At 42.8% G+C, this 19824-nt stretch overlaps 1 protein-coding gene across 1 annotated transcript in view; it reads left to right on the top strand.

Annotated features, from left to right (window-relative positions):
• ddx21 (DEAD (Asp-Glu-Ala-Asp) box helicase 21) overlaps positions 1-19824 on the top strand; it is a 34106-nt gene that overhangs the window by 12515 nt on the left and 1767 nt on the right. The window contains exons 6-14 of the mRNA XM_048550781.2: positions 1730-1915; positions 3120-3265; positions 5211-5360; positions 6072-6233; positions 6687-6806; positions 8382-8455; positions 9014-9173; positions 16390-16524; positions 19766-19810. Coding sequence (XP_048406738.2) covers positions 1730-1915; positions 3120-3265; positions 5211-5360; positions 6072-6233; positions 6687-6806; positions 8382-8455; positions 9014-9173; positions 16390-16524; positions 19766-19810 — 1178 coding nt within the window. The remainder of the gene's footprint in view (positions 1-1729; positions 1916-3119; positions 3266-5210; positions 5361-6071; positions 6234-6686; positions 6807-8381; positions 8456-9013; positions 9174-16389; positions 16525-19765; positions 19811-19824) is intronic.

Raw genomic sequence — 19824 nt, 5'->3', positions numbered from 1 at the left:
AAAGGTTATCCCTCAGGCCCTTTTTAAATCTTTCCCGTCTCACCTTAAACCTATGCCCTCAAGTTTTGGACTCCCCCACCATAGGAGAAGGGCCTTGACCACTTACCCTCTCCATACCCTTCATGATGTTATAAACCTCTAAAATCACCCTTCAGCCTCCAATGCTCAAGGGAAAAAGCCCCATCCTATTCAGCGTCTCCCTATAACTCAAATCACCAACACCCCCTGCCCCAGGCCCAGTCCCAGTAACATCCTTGTAAATCTCTCCTGCATCCTATCAAGTTTAACTGCGATCTTCCTGTAGATGGACAATTGTATGATTAATTAAGCAAACCAGTAATTGCAAAAAAAAATGAGTGGAAGACCGATGGCTAGTGTGTTGGGATGTTGTAAGTTTAAATGAATTGATAGAGAGCTTTTTCCAAGCCAGGTTGTGAAGGAAGTGAGATTGCGAGTGGTATGTGGACGAGCCAGAAAAGTGCTTGCCTTCATTGTGGTGACGGGATTATGGCAAGAGCAAAGTGGTGGCCAAAAAATGTGGGGAAATTTACATGGAGAGAGGGATTGCCTGAGCATAGGAGGACACTGAAGTCAAGTAAGAGAATTGAATGAGTTGAGATGTAGGTTCTAATCATTGCAATTACTTGTTTGCTTCAGAGGCTGAGGGAGGAAAGCAGTGAAGATGTGTTGGTGGTCCATGTTTCATTGCACAGAGAATGGTTGGTCAAAAACAAGAATTCTAAATGAGTCAAGAGGGCTGAAGTAGACAGGGAGGACCCTTAGAAGTAGAGGGAGAAATGAAATTGTGGCTTCATGATCAGGATCAAACCACCACCACAGTGGTCTTCATAAGTTTAGTAGGGAGCAGCCATTTCACCCCCAACCCCTTCAGACATATGCTGTCACAACTAACTGACTTGCCAAGGGCCCAGGTGAATAGGCAATGAGAACTGACTCACAGGCAGAACCCACTGGGTCAGCAGTGGGAGAGATGAATTAATGGAGAGATACCTACCAGGATTAAGTCCAAGAAGGCACACTGGATGGATGATTCATTTGGACATCTTATCGAATACATGGCAAGGGTGACAGTACAGCACTCCCTTGGTCCTGCAGTGAGTCTTTAAATCGGGTTTTCTGATTCAGATGAAATCAATTTACCAACTGTGCTGCAGATACCAACTACAGCATGGGATATATCTGGAGTAAAACCCCCTGAACACTGTCCCATCAAACGTCCAGGAGCAGGTACAGCACAGCTTAGATATAAAGCTTGTCATATCGTCTCCAAAACACCATACCACGCTACCAGCCTGACCTATTTCTAGTCGTAACATTGATTCCTCAAAACAAAAAGGCAGGAATTAGTGTCTTGAGCCAGGACTGGAAATTACTTCTGTAATGGCAGTGAATGGCCATTTTGTACTGTAACTGCTTGTTTAATTTATTTTTTGGGATGTTGGCATCACTGGTTAAGACAGCATTTATTTACTGTCCCTAATTGCCCTTGAGAAGATGGTGGTGAGCCGCCACCTTGAATCATTCGGTACAGGTAGACCCAGAGTGTTGTTTGGAAGTCCCTTTAAATAATTGAGGACTTCACAACTTTCTGATTCGTGGTGAAATAATGAGTACTGTTTCATGATTAATCTGATGGTGTGAGGAATGCTTCTGGCTTAGTTATGGATGGGATTATGCAAATAGAGTTGATGGTTGAATTGTCTCTTAGTGGACAGCATTCGGAATGGTATTGATATCCTGGTGGGGACACCTGGGAGGATCAGGGACCATCTGCAGAACATGAAAATTGACCTGTCTAAACTGAAGCATGTGGTTCTGGATGAAGTGGACCAGATGTTGGACATGGGCTTTGCTGAGCAGGTGGAGGATATCCTGAAAGTTGCTTACAAAAAAGGTGAGTCATTCCACTCTCCCATGACCTTGTTTTGTCTTTCCTTCTCTATTTTGGTTCAGATAATTGGCTGTTCTTGTTTGCTTTTGAAAAAGTATGTAATCTTTAAACAACCTGAGCCTGTACCATTGATGAGAAAGAAAATGTTATGTTGCCAACCTCCTTTGGGAAACAAAGATCAATAAGTTGCATTTATTGAGCATTTTCCACAGTATTAATATAAGGCACTTCACAAGAGTGCCCAATGAATAAATTTTGATACTGAGCCACTTGGAAGCAAATTAGGGTAGCTGGGCAGCAACTTTGTTAAAAGGGAAGAGAGGTGGAGGAATTTAGTGAAGAAGGTTTAAGACTTAGTTGATGGTGAGATGAGGAAATTGGGGATGAAAAAGAATTGGAGGGCTTTCAACTTCATTGAATGTGGATGTCTTTGGCCAGGCTAACATTTATGTCCATTCTTAATCACTCTGCTGGTGGTGAACAGCCTCTTGAACTGTTAGTGAGGGAGTTCCAGGATTTTGATGAACCAACGGAGAAGGAACTGCAATATTGGTACAGTGAGTGGCTTAGAGGAGAAGTTGCAGTTCAAGTTGTGTTCCCATACAACTGCTACCAGATCCCCCAGGTTGGAAGGTAATGCCTTCATGCCACCCACTGAGTGTTGGAAATTTGTGATGCTGGGGTTAAAGAGATAAGGAGGAACCTGCTAGGTGAAGGAATACAGGCAGCAAAATTTTGGATCAACTGAAAATTTGTGGGGCATACAGGTAGGAGCCTGAATAGAAGAGCTTTCCATCAGCTGAGACTGGAGGCAGAAAGAGGATTGAGAGCAACATTATGCTGAATTTAACTGGGGTTTTCCAAGCGTCCTTCAAGATCCTCATTTGTCATTGTGGGGAAAGTTGGAGAAACATGCTGCTCGTCAGGGATTTTATTGATTTATGTGACCTCTCCTGAAAAACCTTATGTAAACTTGGCTGTCAATTCATTTCATGAATTTTTGAGGTCCCTATGTCGCCAGTTTAGTTGATTGTGCTTCCTGTCTAATAATCCTACATCTGCCCAGTTATGACAAGCAAGCAAATCTTTTACTGTAGGATATTAGGTACGAGTCCAGCAGTTTTGTGATCCTTCCATAACTTATTGATTTTGTTACCAATCACCTACCAATGATTAATATAATTTTCTACTTTTGCCCCCCAATAAGATTCCAAAGACAATCCTCAAACACTCCTCTTCTCTGCAACTTGCCCTCCCTGGGTTTATCAAGTCGCCAAGAAATACATGAGAGCACAGTACAAACAGGTTGATCTCATTGGAAAACGGACTCAGAGAGCTGCTACAACTGTTGAGGTAGGTTTGAGCATGGACAGATTCCAGTCCTCCACAGATCCTTGATGGATTTGGAATATATTACAGTTGGGTAGTTTCAAAATCTATATCTTTGTCTCTCGGTTAAGAAGGTAGCATTGGTAAACTCCAGCTAAACTTGGAGTGTTTTAAGATAATTTAAAGTAATCTCAGTATAAGGCCGGTTATTGAGTGAGAATAAGAAAGGATATAACAAGGAAAGTGCTGAAGATAACTTCAGAGGGAAGGAGAGCCCAGCTTGGCTAGCTCATTGGGGTGAAAGGCCTGAGGATCTGGATTTCCAGGTTTGGTCAGTTGTTGTATTGATAAAAAAATCTTTGTTTCATATCTCAGAAAGAATGCTGCTGGTTGAACTTAGTTGTAAGTGGACCATTAAACATCCTATATTGCAATAAAATGCCATCAAAGACAAAAGCTAAAACTTGACAGTTCTTTTCCCTCTGATCTCTCTGGTGCTGTATCAGATACCCATTACTTGGACTTACCCAATGCTTACAACAGTGTTGTCAGAGTTACTTAGCCGATTTCCACTAGGTCACTGTGCATATCCAAGTCCAATGTGTTTCAATTTTGTGATTATACTTGCTTGATCCCAGTGTCACATCTTGGTGTTACAGCTCAGCCTCCACTCTGCAGAACATGTGCTGCCCTGAATGGACATGGCCTGCCAGTTGATCTAAGATCTATCTTATGATACCAAACCAGACCCAGTCCCCAATTTATTAAGGCCCCAAATTCAACCTGGAAATTTTATTACGTTTCAAATGGAACCAGTAACATTTATTTGGTTAAAGCAGACACAATTTGAAATCCCAGTTACTGAAAAAAAAGCCACAAGATCCCAATAAGAATAATTATTTACCATAAATTAGTTAACAAAGCAAACAGTCGTTATGTATCAAACTGCGGTAAATGGCAGATGCGACTGTATCAAAACCCCAACAATTTCTCAGCAAACTGACCGTGCGTGAGTAAGTCACAAAAGAAAAACTCTTTCTCCTGAAGAATTTCATCTCCTATTCCACAGAGCTGGTCTGATCCCCAGTAATCAGGATATCTGCTGTAATCCAGTTGGGTAGGTAGCCAAACAAAAGATGCACTGTTACACATTTCTCTTTCATCTTCACCAAGACCCAGATTTTTGGTGGTCTTTTCCAGCTGAGTTGACTTTTCAAGGTGTATCTTATGTTAGGCCATGGTGCGCACACTAGCGTATAAGCACAGAGTCAATTCTAGCTTCTCAGCCACATTTCTGCCAAAACTGCGTCATGGTAACAGAGGTTACCAATGACACCTGGGGAACCCTGGCCTTCTCTGCAGCACAGAACTAGAAGCAGCACTTCAGCTACATGGAGCCACCTCACCTCTCTGTCTGCTTCTACAGGGCTGCTGTAACCTCTCACCTTGACACTTCGTGGTAGGATTCAGGCCCCCTTTACCTGAAGCAGATCATATGGATCACAAAATTATTCCAGTGCAAATGAGGCAATTTAGCCCAATATTTTGCCTTAAATGTTAGAATCTCTAGTTACCATTGCAAAATATCTAGCCCTAAAACACTAACAAAGTGCAAGATTTTATTATGACAGTATGAAAGTTTCAGGGTAGGTATTATTAGGTTTGTTGAAAACCCTGCCCACACAAGTCCTTTAGGGAGCAGAAGCCCAATCACCCCAGTGAAGCTGCTCTACTACTCAATGATATCATGGCTGATATTCTACCTCGATTCACCGTTTTGCTGCACTTGCACCATATTCCCTGATGATTGTCAGTATGTAGGAACCTATCGATCTCATTCAAATCGACCCTCTCTAATATGATATTGGTTCCTTTATCGTTTTGGCTTCAATATCGCCTTTGGCTTCAATACCAACTCAGATTCAATTGCATGGAAGCTACAGCTCAAGGCCTTTCTTTTCTCGGCCAGCATTTGGCCATAGAATGTCACTGGACACAGCGAGCAGCAGTCATTGGTGATGTCATCCAGGTTTACAGTGGCAGTCATGGGCGGACTATTATCTTCTGTGAAACGAAGAAGGAAGTAAATGAACTGGTGATGAACAACTCAATAAAACAGGTATGGCATTATCCTCTCCATGCTTCCGCCCTGAGTAACACTGATGCATAGCAGACCCGTTCCCACTAGTAGCGTAACCATTGTTATACAGTGACAGTAAAGTTCCACCAATATGGTACCCAGTTTTATAGAGTAACTTGTTGCAACCACTACTATATCTAGTGTGTACGGTGACTACTCACTAGTACTGTACTCCAGTCTTGTATAGTGACAGGCGCGGTCCCACCAGTATTGTACCCCACCATTATACAGTGACCTGTCCCCACCCGCACGCTACTGCAGTGTTCATGATGGACCTGTCCCCACTAGTATTGTGCCCTGTGTTTTACAGTAACAGACCTGTCCCCATTAATAGTGATAGACCTGTCTCTGCTAATACTGTAGCCCAGTGTTATGCAGTGACAGCCGTGTCCCAAGCAATACTGCACCCCAGTATTACACACTGATAGACTTCTACCCAACTAATACTATACCTCTTAAACAGTGATAGACAACTCCCCATCAATAGTGTCCATAGTGTTGTACAGGGATAGATCTTCCATGACCATTTGCTGAGTGACCGCATTATTGAATCATAGAATCATTGAATCCCTACAATGTGAAAGCAGGTCACTCAGCCCATTAAGACTGCACCAACCCTAAATGCTGTCCATTGTTAGATTGCTGTACCTCATTAGTTCATTATCCAAGATTTTGTTTTTTTTTTTGCAGGATGCTCAGTGTCTTCACGGGGACATTCCACAAAAACAGAGAGAGATCACCTTGAAGGGTTTCCGGGATGGCTCCTTTGAGGTCCTGGTTGCCACCAATGTGGCTGCTCGTGGCTTGGACATTCCAGAAGTAGACCTGGTAATACAGGGCTGCCCACCAAAGGTAAATTAGCCTTGCCATTCAGAGGGATGCCTGCAGACTAGTCATGTTAAAATCCAGTTGTGGATTCTCATTGTAATTTATTCAAGTGCTGTTAAAAACAGTGTAAATGTTTTAAACCCAGTGTGTCTCCTCTTCTGAATACACTTCCAAAAAGGAGTCATTGAACCTGAATCTTCAACTCTGTTTCCATCTCCACAAAGCTAGACTAGCTTTTTTTGTTTCAATTTCCAGCATCTGCAGTGTTTTGGTTTCTGTGTAAATAGTGTGTGTTTATCAAAATGATTAAACATAAACTCAGTGTTTAATGTTTGAGATAGTTTTAAAGTATTCCAGACCCTGTAATGAGCAGTTCTCAGGTATGGATTTATGATCTGTAACTTAGGAATTTGAGTTGATTTGCTTTTTCTTATAGTAAAGTTCTCAGAGGTTTTCTATGATCAATCAATGATTTAGGATGTGGATTCCTACATTCACCGTTCTGGTCGTACAGGCAGAGCTGGGCGCACAGGGATCTGCATCTGTTTTTATCAGCGGAAGGAGGAAGGTGATCTGAGATTTGTGGAACACCAAGCTGTAAGTGCATTTTGATGTGAAGTATCTTATACAAATTGCTTCAGAAAAGTGATGGTATCGATGAAGCTGTATCCCAGTGAATATACAGCTGTCCTTCACCAGCAGCAGACAGAAACCATGACATTGATTTCATTGTAGCAGATCAGTTAGAAGATGAGAACATGCATAGACATGGTGGCTGTGTGATTAGCACTACTGCCTGCCTAGGGATCTGGGTTTGATTCCAAACTCATGACTGTAATGTGTAGAGTTTGCAACTTCTGCTCGTGGTACATGCGTTTCATCAGGTGTTCTGCTTTCCTCCCACAGTCCAAAGATGTGCAGGTTAGGTGGATTGGCCATGGGAAAATGCAGGGTTACAGGGATAGAGTAGGGGTTCGGGTGCTCTTCGGAGGGTCACTATGGATTTGATGGGCTGAATGGCCTGATTTCATTGTGTAAGGATTCTGTGTGCAAAACTAGAGAACATCAGGGGACAGGAATAAGACTTCTTGGATAAGCAAATTCACTCCTTAACAAAGAAGTATTCTTGTCCCCTGCTGACACTTTTCTCTGTTTTTGCAAATGCTCCAATTTCTTCTGTTTCTGTTTAAGCCTGAAATTTAGTAGCAAGTACAGTCCTGACGATTGTTGAGTGCTTCACCACTCGAGGTTAGTCATTGTCCATAGCAGCCTTCACTGTGATGTTCAGTGCTGCTATGTGCTCGTTCTGCTTTATTGCCTTAGCCACATATCATTGTTCATTAACACCAAGCTGTTAAACTGTAAAAGACCATCACAAACCTATCTGGTCCCATTCTTGCCAAAACCCAAGTTGCACTTTCCAGGAAGGTAGTTCAGAGTCAGCCATATTTCTCAAAGTGTGAGGTGCCATGAAGACCAGACTGGCAAATTTCCTACTGTAAAGGGAAACAGCATTGTTGAACTAGATGTGTTTTTACGGTACTTGACAATCTTTACCTTACCAGTGCCATGGTCTGCATCAGACAAGCATATTTTGAAATTCCAGATTTTTTTAAACTTCAAATTTCACTGTATGTCATGGTAGGCATATGAACCTATCCCAGGAACAATAACCTGGCCCTCTGGATTTCCAGTTGAATGACATTTCTACAATGCCCCTGCCACCCTGAAAAATTATTTGCTGGTTTTGGTCACTCTGAGTTAGGGTGTTGGGTGAGGCATCTCTTGCCCTGACAGTGATCAGCTACATCTAAGCATCAAATATGATGCCTTCCTAATTATCTAGCTCACCCAGTTTACGAGACCCCTTCTCGGCATGAACAAGTGCACCAACATTTCATTGTTTTACTTCGCTTTTGAGTTTGTTATCTTGTATGCAGATGTTTTCCCACAGCATCTCCCTCCTCTTTCTACTTTGTGGCATGTTGCAGGGCGACTACCAGATATTTTTCAATAGTTACAGCAAATGCATTTGTCTTCATCTCATATGTCTAAAGTAAGCAAGATGAATAATAACTTCTGTCAAAAATGAATCTAGATCAGAACGGAAACTGTAGCATTTGAGATTTGCTTTTTTTTCACAAAAATCCATTTTGTAATTTGTCTTTAAAGGGAGTGACATTCAAACGTGTTGGAGTTCCAACGGCTGCCGACATTGTTGAAGCTTCCTGCAAGGACGCCGTCCGGTACCGTGTGATTTCAGATTAACACCTGCTGAGAGAGGATTGTATTCAGCCAGACTGGATTGGGGGTGCATTTGGATTCAATCTTTGAAATGAAGGGAACTGATGAGGGGTTAGATGAGTAATAATAGGCCCTAGTGATGGGAGGGTGTGTGGGACAAACTGTAGCAGTAGTGGAGGTGTGACAGAGGTCAGAGAGGTTATTTAGAATTTGAGTGGTGCAAGACCAGGACACAGCTTGCCTATTTGTTGCAGTACATTTTCAGAGTTTGTGATCTGTGTTGGCCTTCCCTCTGTGACACATTCAGAGTTATAATTAAAACTGAGTAACCTGTAGCTATTGACTGTAAATGAATGGTTTCCAGACTTCTCATTGAATGCCATTGAGCCATACTAAACAGGAAATCAACACCTTTGTGCAGTGGGGTTGCAAGTGGGTAGGTTGGATGTTGGCTCAGAGCAAGATTGTGATCATATGAGAAATATTAGATCAGTGATAAATCCAGATGGATAATCAGTGAATTCCACCCAACTGAACCTTGGTATATTTGTATTTGAAAGGTCTTTGGACTCCATCCCAGCAGCAGCCATTGAGCGCTTCCGTCCAGCAGCTGAAAGCCTGATTGAGCAGCGAGGGGCATTGCAGGCTTTGGCTGCTGCTTTGGCACACATCTCAGGCGCAAGGAGCATCGAGCAACGTTCTCTCCTGAACTCGGATGTGGTAAGCATGACTACATCTTGTCCCCGTCTCCCTAACCAGTCCTTCCTCCCACCTATCCCCTCCTCTCACCTTAAGCTGCACCCCCATCTCCTACCTACTAATCTCATCCTGCCCCCTTGACCTGTCCATCCTCTCTGGACTGACCCATCTCCTCCCAACCTTCCCACCTACACTCTCTCAGCTTTACTGGCTCCATCCTCGCCTCTTTGGCCTGTCTGTCTCCTCTCCACCTATCTCTTTCCATCTTCTATCCGCCTCCCGCCTCTCCCTATTTATTTCAGAATCCTCCACCCCCCCCCCCCCCCCCCCCCCCGTCAACCTCCTGCTCCTCTGATGCTGCTTGGCCTGCTGTGTTCATCCAGCTCTACACCTTGTTATCTATGACTACATCTGTATGCAGTTTATTCCTTCCTGTGGCTTGAGCTCCTTCAGGACATGGTGACTGGTTTAAATTTGTGATGCAGTATTAGATTGACCATAATGTGCAATGTGCTAGGTGTCACCTGGACGGTGTCACTACCCCTATTCCACCCACAAGACTGGAAAATATTCACATTAACCAGATTTCAACTCTTCTGTCTCCCCTAGAGAGAGCAGTGGCAGGGCAGTAATAAGATAATCCTGTGCTTTGATCTGTCCATTAGTGAGAAGTCTACCAGCCCTCACTGAGTCAGACAAGCAAGTGGACAGTTGTGAGATGCTAGAAAGCTAACTTATGCTGGGGAACAGTACCCTGCCAACAGTCAGCACCTGAGCTTTCACCTATTCTTCATATGTACTATCTTAAAGGAAGTTTCGAATGATGCATCCTGTTACCGTTCTGCACTGGCAGAGGTTCTGCTGGGGACTATGATCACCTTTTGTCGGGCATGTTGCTATACGGAGTGTTTACACCACATCTTTGAAGCACTCAGCCCATTGTGTCTATGCCGGCTTTTTGCTACAATGATTCCAGTGAAACTAATTCTATTTGTCTTTTTATCTTCCTGGGACTCTTCCTTAAAACACCATCCAGTTCACTAGAGCCGTTTTGGGAAGGGAATATCCTGTTTTCACCTAATCTGGCCTACATGTGTCATCGCATAGGCGTTCTACAGAAACAGACCCAGTAATGTGCGTCATTCTTAACTGTCTTCTGGAATAGTTCAGCAAAAGATTCCACAAGAAAAGAATGAAAAATGTCCCATGTGGATCCAATAGTTCATCCCCATTAAGGTTTGAGTAGATTTGTATCCCAATGTTGATCCCAGTCCCCCCTCCTGTATCAATCCTGTTGCTGGTGTGTGCATGCACACACCCCACCCTCCTGACCTTATTGATCTTAATCCTCTCATGCCCTCCAAGTAAATTGCACTAGCCCTTGCCTAAAATTCCCACTGATCTCCTTCCCCGTGATAAAAATGCCACCCCATTGCCCTACCTATTAATCCCACTGACCCTCTTCTGGCATGTTAAACTGACCACTCCCCACCACACCCCCACCTTCTGTCGCAATTGCAATCTACAAATTACAAATTGTTCTCCCCTTCCCATGACCCTGAACCAATTGCTGTCCATGTCCAACTTTCTATTCCGATTTTGTGTAAGGGTCTAGTTGATCAGATAAGCAATCAGGCTCAGAACACATCTGAGGAAGGGTCACCAGATCCGAAATGTTAACTCTGTTTTCTCCTTCATAGATGCTGCCAGACCTGCTTAGCTTTTCCAGCAAATTTGTTTTTGCTCCTGATTTACAGCATTCGCGGTTCTTTTGGTTTTTATTAAGCCATCAGGCTGAGCTCTGTCTGGCCCAGCTCTAAAAGCCAACTTGTTGTCAGTGTAAGATTTCACAACATGGGAACAGTACGTACTGGAGCTTCTCCTCTCATCATGTTTGACCTCACCTGGATCAGTATTTCCACCTGTTCTCCCTCGTGCACTTACATATCCTCCCCTTTCAGCATTGATGCTATTCTCCTCCCTGACTGTCTGGCAGGTAGTTCTGCATTATAACTTAATTCCTGAGTCAAGAAATTTGTCCTAAATTTAAAATTTGTTGAATATACTCGTGACAATCTAATTTTTCTGGCTTCTAGTTTTGATCTTTCCCAAACAGAAGCATCTTTTCTAGGCCTTCCATTTTAGACTGTTTCGCCCTTCTTCGTCAGTTTTCTGTCTCATGGAGAAGGCCTCATTTAATCCTGCCTGTTCATCCTGTTCAGCAACAGGATGTTAGATGTGATCTGATTCTCACATTATTCCTGGAAGCCATCTTTGTTTTGATATACCTCAAATCTATATTCTCAAATTGGGAAAGTTTTATTTTAGTAAGATCAGATATGATTTAGCCAGAGTGGACTGGGAAAGGTACTTTACATAAAGCTGTCTTAGAACAATGAGATGCATTCAAGAAGGAAATATGGAGAGAACATGCCAACATATTCTATGTATCTGCACACCAAGATCCCTCTGTTCCTCCACGCTGCCAAGAATCCTATCCTTAATCCTGTACTCAGCTTTCAAATTCGACCTTCCAAAATGCATCACCTCGCATTTATCCAGGTTGAACTCCATCTGCCACCTCTCAGCCCATCTCTGCATCCTGTCAATGTCCCGCTGCAGCCTACAACAGCCCTCTACACTGTCAACGACACCTCCGACCTTTGTGTCGTCTGCAAACTTGCTGACCCATCCTTCAATCCCCTCGTCCAAGTCATTAATAAAAATTACAAACAGTAGAGGCCCAAGGACAGAGCCCTGTGGAACTCCACTCACCACTGACTTCCAGGCAGAATATTTTCCTTCTACTACCACTCGCTGTCTTCTGTTGGCCAGCCAATTCTGTATCCAAGCCGCTAAGTTCCCCTGTATCCCATTCCTCCTGACCTTCTGAATGAGCCTACCATGGGGAACCTTGTCAAATGCCTTACTGAAGTCCATATACACCACATCCACAGCTCGACCCTCATCAACTTTTCTAGTCACATCCTCAAAAAACTCAATAAGGTTTGTAAGGCATGACCTACCCCTCACAAAGCCGTGTTGACTGTATTTGATCAAGCCATGCTCTTCCAGATGGTCATAAATCTTATCCCTCAGAATCCTTTCTAACACCTTGCAGACGACAGACGTGAGACTTACCGGTCTATAATTGCCGGGGATTTCCCTATTTCCTTTCTTGAAGAGAGGAATTACATTTGCCTCTCTCCAGTCCTCAGGTACGACTCCAGTGGAGAGCGAGGATGCAAAGATCTTCGCAAGTGGCGAAGCATCCCTTAAAATGGCCACCCAAGTGGACAGGGTTGTTAAGAAAGCATATGGTGTTTTGGCTTTCATTAACAGGGGGATTGAGTTTAAGAGTCGTGACATCTTGTTGCAGCTCTATAAAACTTTGGTTAGACCGCACTTGGAATACTGCATTCAGTTCTGGGCGCCCTATTATAGGAAAGATGTGGATGCTTTGGAGAGGGTTCAGAGGAGGTTTACCAGGATGCTGCCTGGACTGGAGGGCTTATCTTATGAAGAGAGGTTGACTGAGCTCGGTCTCTTTTCATTGGAGAAAAGGAGGAGGAGAGGGGACCTAATTGAGGTATACAAGATAATGAGAGGCATAGATAGAGTTGATAGCCAGAGACTATTTCCCAGGGCAGAAATGGCTAGCACGAGGGGTCATAGTTTTAAGCTGTTTGGAGGAAAGTATAGAGGGGATGTCAGAGGCAGGTTCTTTACGCAGAGAGTTGTGGGAGCATGGAATGCGTTGCCAGCAGCTGTTGTGGAAGCAAGGTCATTGGGGTCATTTAAGAGACTGCTGGACATGTATATGGTCACAGAAATTTGAGGGTGCATACATGAGGATCAATGGTCGGCACAACATTGTGGGCTGAAGGGCCTGTTCTGTGCTGTACTGTTCTATGTTCTATATTCTAAGAAAGAGGGGTGAGACCATTAAATCCTGTGAACCCTGGATACTAGGGGACATATAATGTTGGATTAAGAGATGAAGGAAGTCTCATGGCAGGTACTGAGGGCTCAAATCAGCTGAAGCCCTAGAGGAGTATAGCATATGCAAGAAGGATTTTAAAAGGAAGATTGGGAGATCTAAGGGAGAAATGAAAGAATTCCACCTGATTAAATAAATGAAAATCCTTGAGTAGGTTTGCAGGTGCATTAGAGCAAAAGAATAACAGGGGAAAGAGTAGGGCCCATTAAGGACCGCAGTTGTAATTTGTATGTGGAACCAGAAGGCAATGAATACTTTGGATCAGTACTCAACTAGTGAGAGAGTTGATGTGAGTTTAGAAATCAGTGAGAAGGCCTGTGTTTGTTGTGGACCAGACAAAACCCCCCTTCAAATGTGTATCAAGGAGGTACCCCTGACCATGACTTTTATCTTATTTAAAGGCAAGTACCAGGAGCTGCTTTCTAGATGTAATTCAATTGGTTATACTACTCGGCGTTAAGCAAAACACTTTATTCTTCCCCTTCAGTTAAAATACAAACAAAACAAAGAAGAGCTATCATACCTTAGTTCTGTTGGAAAACTTAACACAATACTAGATTATGTAGCTACTAAGCAGCAACTGTTCAAATTAGAAACATCACATAACCGTACCCTTGGCAAAGGCAAAGTCAGTAAAACTGATGTCTCACATGCAATCTGGCATCAGAAAGAGAACCCGAGCTTTTAGCTGTGAGTGAAAATTATCGTTGAGAGAGGGAGACATCTTCCACAGTCAACTGCAAAACCCCAATAACTATTGAAAGCTAAACTAAAACCCTGGTTCTATGGGAGCCTGACCAGCCTGGCCATGCTGCTTCTATTGTTCCAACCTTTTTAAAAAAAAACCCAAAGCCTCACAAGCTGTTTACTTTATTGGCTTGGAACAGACTGCTCATCACCCCTGCCTCAACTGTTCTTCATTTAAATTAAAAAAAAGACAGAATACACCTCTTAAAGCAATAATATCGTCACAGTTAATTAAAGAAATTTGCATGTATGGAGAGGAGGTGCTGAGTGGCGATGGCCTTTTAAAAGTAGATAAATCTCCAGGACAGGATAAAATATATCACAAGTTGTTGAGTGGAGCAAGGAAGGAAACAGGGATGCGTCTGAATATTATCTATCTGGCCACAAGACAGAGGAGACTGATAGCAAAGAGCTTATGGAATCCAAAGAAATTGGCAAATTGGATCCACAGTTGAGTTAGTTGAGTGGCTGGAAGCAGAGGCTGATGTTGAAGGGTATTTTTCCAACTGGAAGTCTGTGTCCACTGGGGTCCCACAGGGATCAGTGTTGAACCTTCATTGTTTGCAGTTTATGTAAACAATTTAGACCTGAATGTTGGCGGATTGGTCAGTAAGTTCACAGATGATACATAAATTGGTGGGGCAGTAAATGAGAGGAGTGCCTTAAGAGTACAGGAGGATATAGATGGACTGATCAGTGGCAAATGGATTTCAGTCTGGATAATTGAGATAATGCATTTGCACAGGACGAACAGGGCATGGGAATAAATGATGAGCGCTAGGACCCTGGGAAGTACAAAGGATCAGAGGGACCTTGATTGCATGCACACCAATCCCTAAAGATATTAGGGCAGGTGGATTAAAGTAGCTCAGAAGGTGCATGGGACGCTGGCTGTATTTGCTAAAGCATAGAGTTTTAAGAGCGGGGAGTTACTCTGGAACTGTATAAAACATTGGTTGGCCATTGCTGGAGTGAAATGTGCAGTTCTGGAGTGTAAGATAGATATGAAAGCACTGGAGAGGGTGCAAAGAAGTTTTACTAGGATGTTGACTGGGCTGGAGTGGTTTAGCTATGAAGAGAGATTGGACAGACTGGATTTGTTTTCCTTAAAGCAGAGGAAATTAAGAGGGGATGTGATTGAGATATGTAAAGATAAGGTAGACAGGAAGAAAGTTTTCCCCTTGCTGAAGAGATTGATGAGCAGGGGCGACATATATTTAAGGTAAGAAGCAGAAGGTTTAGAAGAGATGTGAGGAAAATCTTTCGCCCAAGTGAGAATCTGGAACTCTCTGCTTGTAAACATGGTAGTGGCAGAAACCCTCACAACATTTAAGAAGTATTTAGATGTACATTTGTAATGCCAAGACATACAAGGCTATAAACCAAGTCCTGGAAAATGGGATTAGAATAGTTAAGTGGTTATTATGACTTGCCTGGAACGGTCTTTTTCTGTGCTGTTGATCTCTTAAATTCTAATGTTCTTTACTGATGTGACTAATTTTGTAGAAATGAATCCCAGCTTTGCGTATTTTTTTCCATTCTGGTCTTAGTAGCAGGCATCACTCATGGTTATGTACACGTATCCCAAATCCTTCTGCTCCTATATCCAATCAATACTGTAATGAGTATCTGTCCTTGAGTAAAATATATCACCTGTATTAAAAACCATTCACCATTTTATATAAATTCTGCAATTTTGGTCATTTCTTGGATTTTGTCACCATTTTTCTCAATATTAGCTGCACCTTGACCACATGCCGGTCATGTCTGCACTTCTGATTTCCAGTTCTAAATCATTTTATAGTTATGGTGAATGTCTGTGATTCCAGTACCAATCCTTATAAAATAATATTTTGGATGTTTCCCAGATTCTGCAGATTGTTTTTACTGAAGTTTGTTACCTATTCTATTAGCTGCCCTGTGATTTCATGTGCTCTGATCTTGGACTGCTTTATGGTCCCTTATCAATGTCTTTTGAAGATTCAAAATGACAGGCTGTCTTTAATTATTTTTTCTGTACGTGAGAATGCAAAAACCGTTTCTTTCAAATCCTAACATATTCTAACCAAAAATAATTTTTTTTGATGTGTGTGGGTATGTTTGTTTGCCTTAATTACATTTGGGAGTAGCCATGGACAACAAGATGGCTCAGTGGTTAACACTGCTGCCTCACAGCACCAGGGACCTAGGTTCCAGCCTTGGTTAATTATCTGTCTGTGTGGAGCTTGCACATTCTCTCCGTGTCCGCATGAATTTCCTCAGGCGGCTCTGGTTTCCTCCCACAGTACAAAGATGTGCAGGTTAGGTGGATTGCCCATAGTGTCTAGGGACTAGATGGATTAGCTCTGGGAGAAGCACGATTAGGGTAAGGGGGTGGGTCTGGCTATGATGCTGTTCGAAGGATTGGTGTGGACTTGATGGGCTGAATGGCCTGCTTCCGCACTGTAGAGATTCAATGATTCTATGATTAACACACTACTTCTATCTCAGGGGTATACAACAATGGTGTTGGCTTGTTCAACAGAAATTCATAGTTTGAACTACGCATGGAGAGGGCTGAAGGAACAACTCGGAGAGACTGTGGAAAGCAAAGTGAAAAGGATGCGATTCCTAAAGGGTAAAATGGTATGTTGACAATGAGCATTTCATCAGACACTGTTACTGCAGCATGTGAAGTTTCTATGATCAGTGCATTGAGTATAGGAGTTGGGAAGTCATGTTGTAGCTGTACAGGACATTTTCCGAAGAAGGGTCAAGCCCCAAACATCAGCCTTCCTGATCCTCTGCTGCTTGGCCTGCCGTGTTCATCCAGCTCTATACTTTGTTATCTCAGATTCTCCACCATCCTCAGCTCCTACTATCTCTAGGACATTGGTTAGAATTTTGGTCTCCCTGATATAGGAAGAATGTTGTGAAACTTAAAATGGTTCAGAAAAAATTTACAAGGATATTGCCAGGGTTGGAGAGTTTGAGTTGTAGGGAGAGACTGAACCAGCTGGGGCTATTTTCTCTGAAGCGTTGGAGACTAAGGGGTGACCTTATAGATGTTTATAAAATCACGAGGGGCCTGGATTGGGTGAATAGCCAAAGTCTTTTCCCTGGGGTGGGGGAGTCCAGAACTAGAGTGCATAGGTTTACGGTGAGACAGGAAGAATTTAAAAGGGTCCCACGCACCAAATTCTTCATACAGAGGGTGGTGCATGTTTGGAATGAGCTACCGGAGGAAGTGTTTGAGACTAGTACAATTACAACATTCAAAAGACATCTGGGAAGGTATATGAATAGGAAATGTTTAGAGCGAGATATGGGCCAAATGCTAGCAAATGGGACTGGATTAATTTATGATATTGGATCAGCATGGACAGTTGGACCAAAGGGTCTGTTGCCGTGTTATTCTATGATTCCATAAGCCGATAGCTACAAGCAGCAATTGTGGATAGTCTCTATGCTTGATGTCAATCTATCCTGTTTGAATTTTAAGGGCTTAGGGGTTTGGAAAAATGTTCCATCAGCGGATAATCCTTGAACTGCGGTCTATCGGAGGGGACTATTATGAAGCCATCTAAGATGGATTCTGTTTTGTTGTTGTCGAGAGAATTTCAAACTAGATCTCAGACATGGGTCGTTGGGTAGCTGATGGCTTGGAAACAGGATCACAAACAAGGACTCAAACCAGGACCTTTTTGGGTGCAAATGCTGTCTGCTAACCACATATGAGTTTCTGCTGCTTTCCCTGACACTGTGTATCTCGAAGTCTCTGCGGACTTTGGCAAGGCCTTCGACAACTCTCTCATGGCAAGCTGATACGAAGGGTGAAGTCACGTGGGATCTGCGGTAGGCTGAAAAGATGGATACAGAACTGACTTAATCATAGAAGACATAGAGCAGCTAAAGAAGGGAGCTCTTCTGACTGGACATCTATGTCTGGTGATGTTCCACTAGGATCAGTGGTGGGACCCTTGTTTTTCATGTATAAATGTTTTGGAAGAACATGTAAGTGGCCTTATTAGTAAGTTTACAAATGGCACAAAGATTGGGGGAGCTACGGACAGTGAAGATTTCCAGAGGATACAGCAGTATATAATTGGCTAGAGACTTTGATGGAGAAATGTCAAACAGAGTTTGATCTGGACAAATGCGAGGTGTTGTATTTTGGAAGATTAATGCAGGAGGGAATTAGACAGTAAATGGCAGAACCCTCAGTAGCATTAGCATATAGAGGGATCTAGCATACAGGTCCACAGTTCCGTGAAAGTGGCAACACAGGTAGATAAGATGGTTGAGAAGGCATATGGCATGCTTGCCTCCTTCATTCGGGTTATAGAGGATAAAAATTGGCAAGTCATGTTGCAGCTGTTTGAAACTTCAGTTAGATCACATTTGGAATATTGTGTACAGTTCTGGTTACCACACTACAAGGATTTGGAAAAGGTACAGAAAAGGTTTACCAGGATGTTGTCTGATTTAGAGGGTATTTGCTATGAGCAAAGATTTGACAAACTTGGTTTACTTCCACAAGAACATCAAAGGATGAGGTGCAACCTGATAGAAGTTTACAAAACTCTGAGAGGATTGGATAGTCAGTTTGTTTTTTTCCTCAGGGTAGAGATGTCAGTTGCTAGGAGATGTAGGTTTATGGTAAAATGGGATACGTTTAAACAAGATGTGAGAGACAGGTTTCTTACACAGGTGCTAAGTGTCTGGGATGTGCTGCCAGAGGAGATGGCAAAGGTGGATACAACAACAACTTTTAAGAGATGTCTTCATAGGTATTTGAAAAGGCAGGGATACAAATCGTGTAGAGGTACAAGGTTTTTAGTTTAGAGAAGCATCATGTCATTCGAGCCTTGGTGGGCTGAAGGGCCTGTTCCTGTGCTATATTGTTCTTTGTTCAGACTTGAATGTAGGTGGTTTGATCACTAAGTTTGCAGATGATGTGGTAAATAACGAGGAGGAAAGCCTTAGATGAAATGGTAAAGATGTGCCAGTCAGGCTGAACAGTGGCAAATGGAATTTAATCCTGAAAGGTGTGGGGTGATGCATTTTGGGAGGATGAACAAAGCAAGGAAGTACACATTGAATGGTAGAACCCTTTAAAGTACAGAGGATCAGAAGGATTTTGGTGTGTCATAGATCTTTTTACATCATGGAAAGAGGCCCTTTGGTCCATCACGTCCATGTCGGTCATCAACATTTATCTGTTCAAATCTCAGGACGAGTAGATAAGATGGTTATGACAGTACATGAGCTATTTGCCTTTTTTAGTTTATGCATTGAATACAAGAACAGGGAGGTTTTGATGGAGCTGTATATAAGTTTAGCTAATGACACAGCTGCAGTTTTGTGTGTAGTTCTGGTTACCACACTGATGTTGCCTGGGCTGGAGAAAATCAACTATGAAGAGAGATTGGGGTTATTTTCCTTACATTGGAGAAGCCTGAGGGTGGCCTGATTGGGTACAAAGTTTTTAGTGGTAGTGTACAGAGTAGCTAGGGAGAAACATTTCCCCTTAGAGGGGTTAGTAACCATGGGGCACAGTTTGAAGCTAGGGTCCAGGAGGCTTCGAGGGGTTGGAGGAAACATTCTTCTCACCCAAAGAGTTGGAATTGTATGGAACTCACTGTTTTGAAGCATGCAAAGCTACAGGTAGAGTACTGGAAAATCAATTTGAATAGATAGATGTTGATGATCTGCATGGATATGATGGGCCAAAAGACCTCTTTCCATGCTGTAAAAACTGACTTCTTGGAATCTGACATCTCCTGAACGCAACACTCCCATACAGAAGAAGTCAGATCTAAAGTGTGAGATCTTACGTCCACGATCTGCTGGAATTGACTAACTTTCCGCTGTGTCTTTTTTTTAGGGTGTCTGTTTCGATATTCCTGAAGATTCTCTGGAAACCTTGAAGGTACATTTGCGTTT

The sequence above is a fragment of the Stegostoma tigrinum genome, chromosome 20, assembly GCF_030684315.1.
Source record: "Stegostoma tigrinum isolate sSteTig4 chromosome 20, sSteTig4.hap1, whole genome shotgun sequence".
In the NCBI taxonomy this organism is placed as follows: domain Eukaryota; kingdom Metazoa; phylum Chordata; class Chondrichthyes; order Orectolobiformes; family Stegostomatidae; genus Stegostoma; species Stegostoma tigrinum.
The sequence above is the reverse complement of the archived record's forward strand: the minus strand, read 5'-3'. Positions and strand labels throughout refer to the sequence as shown.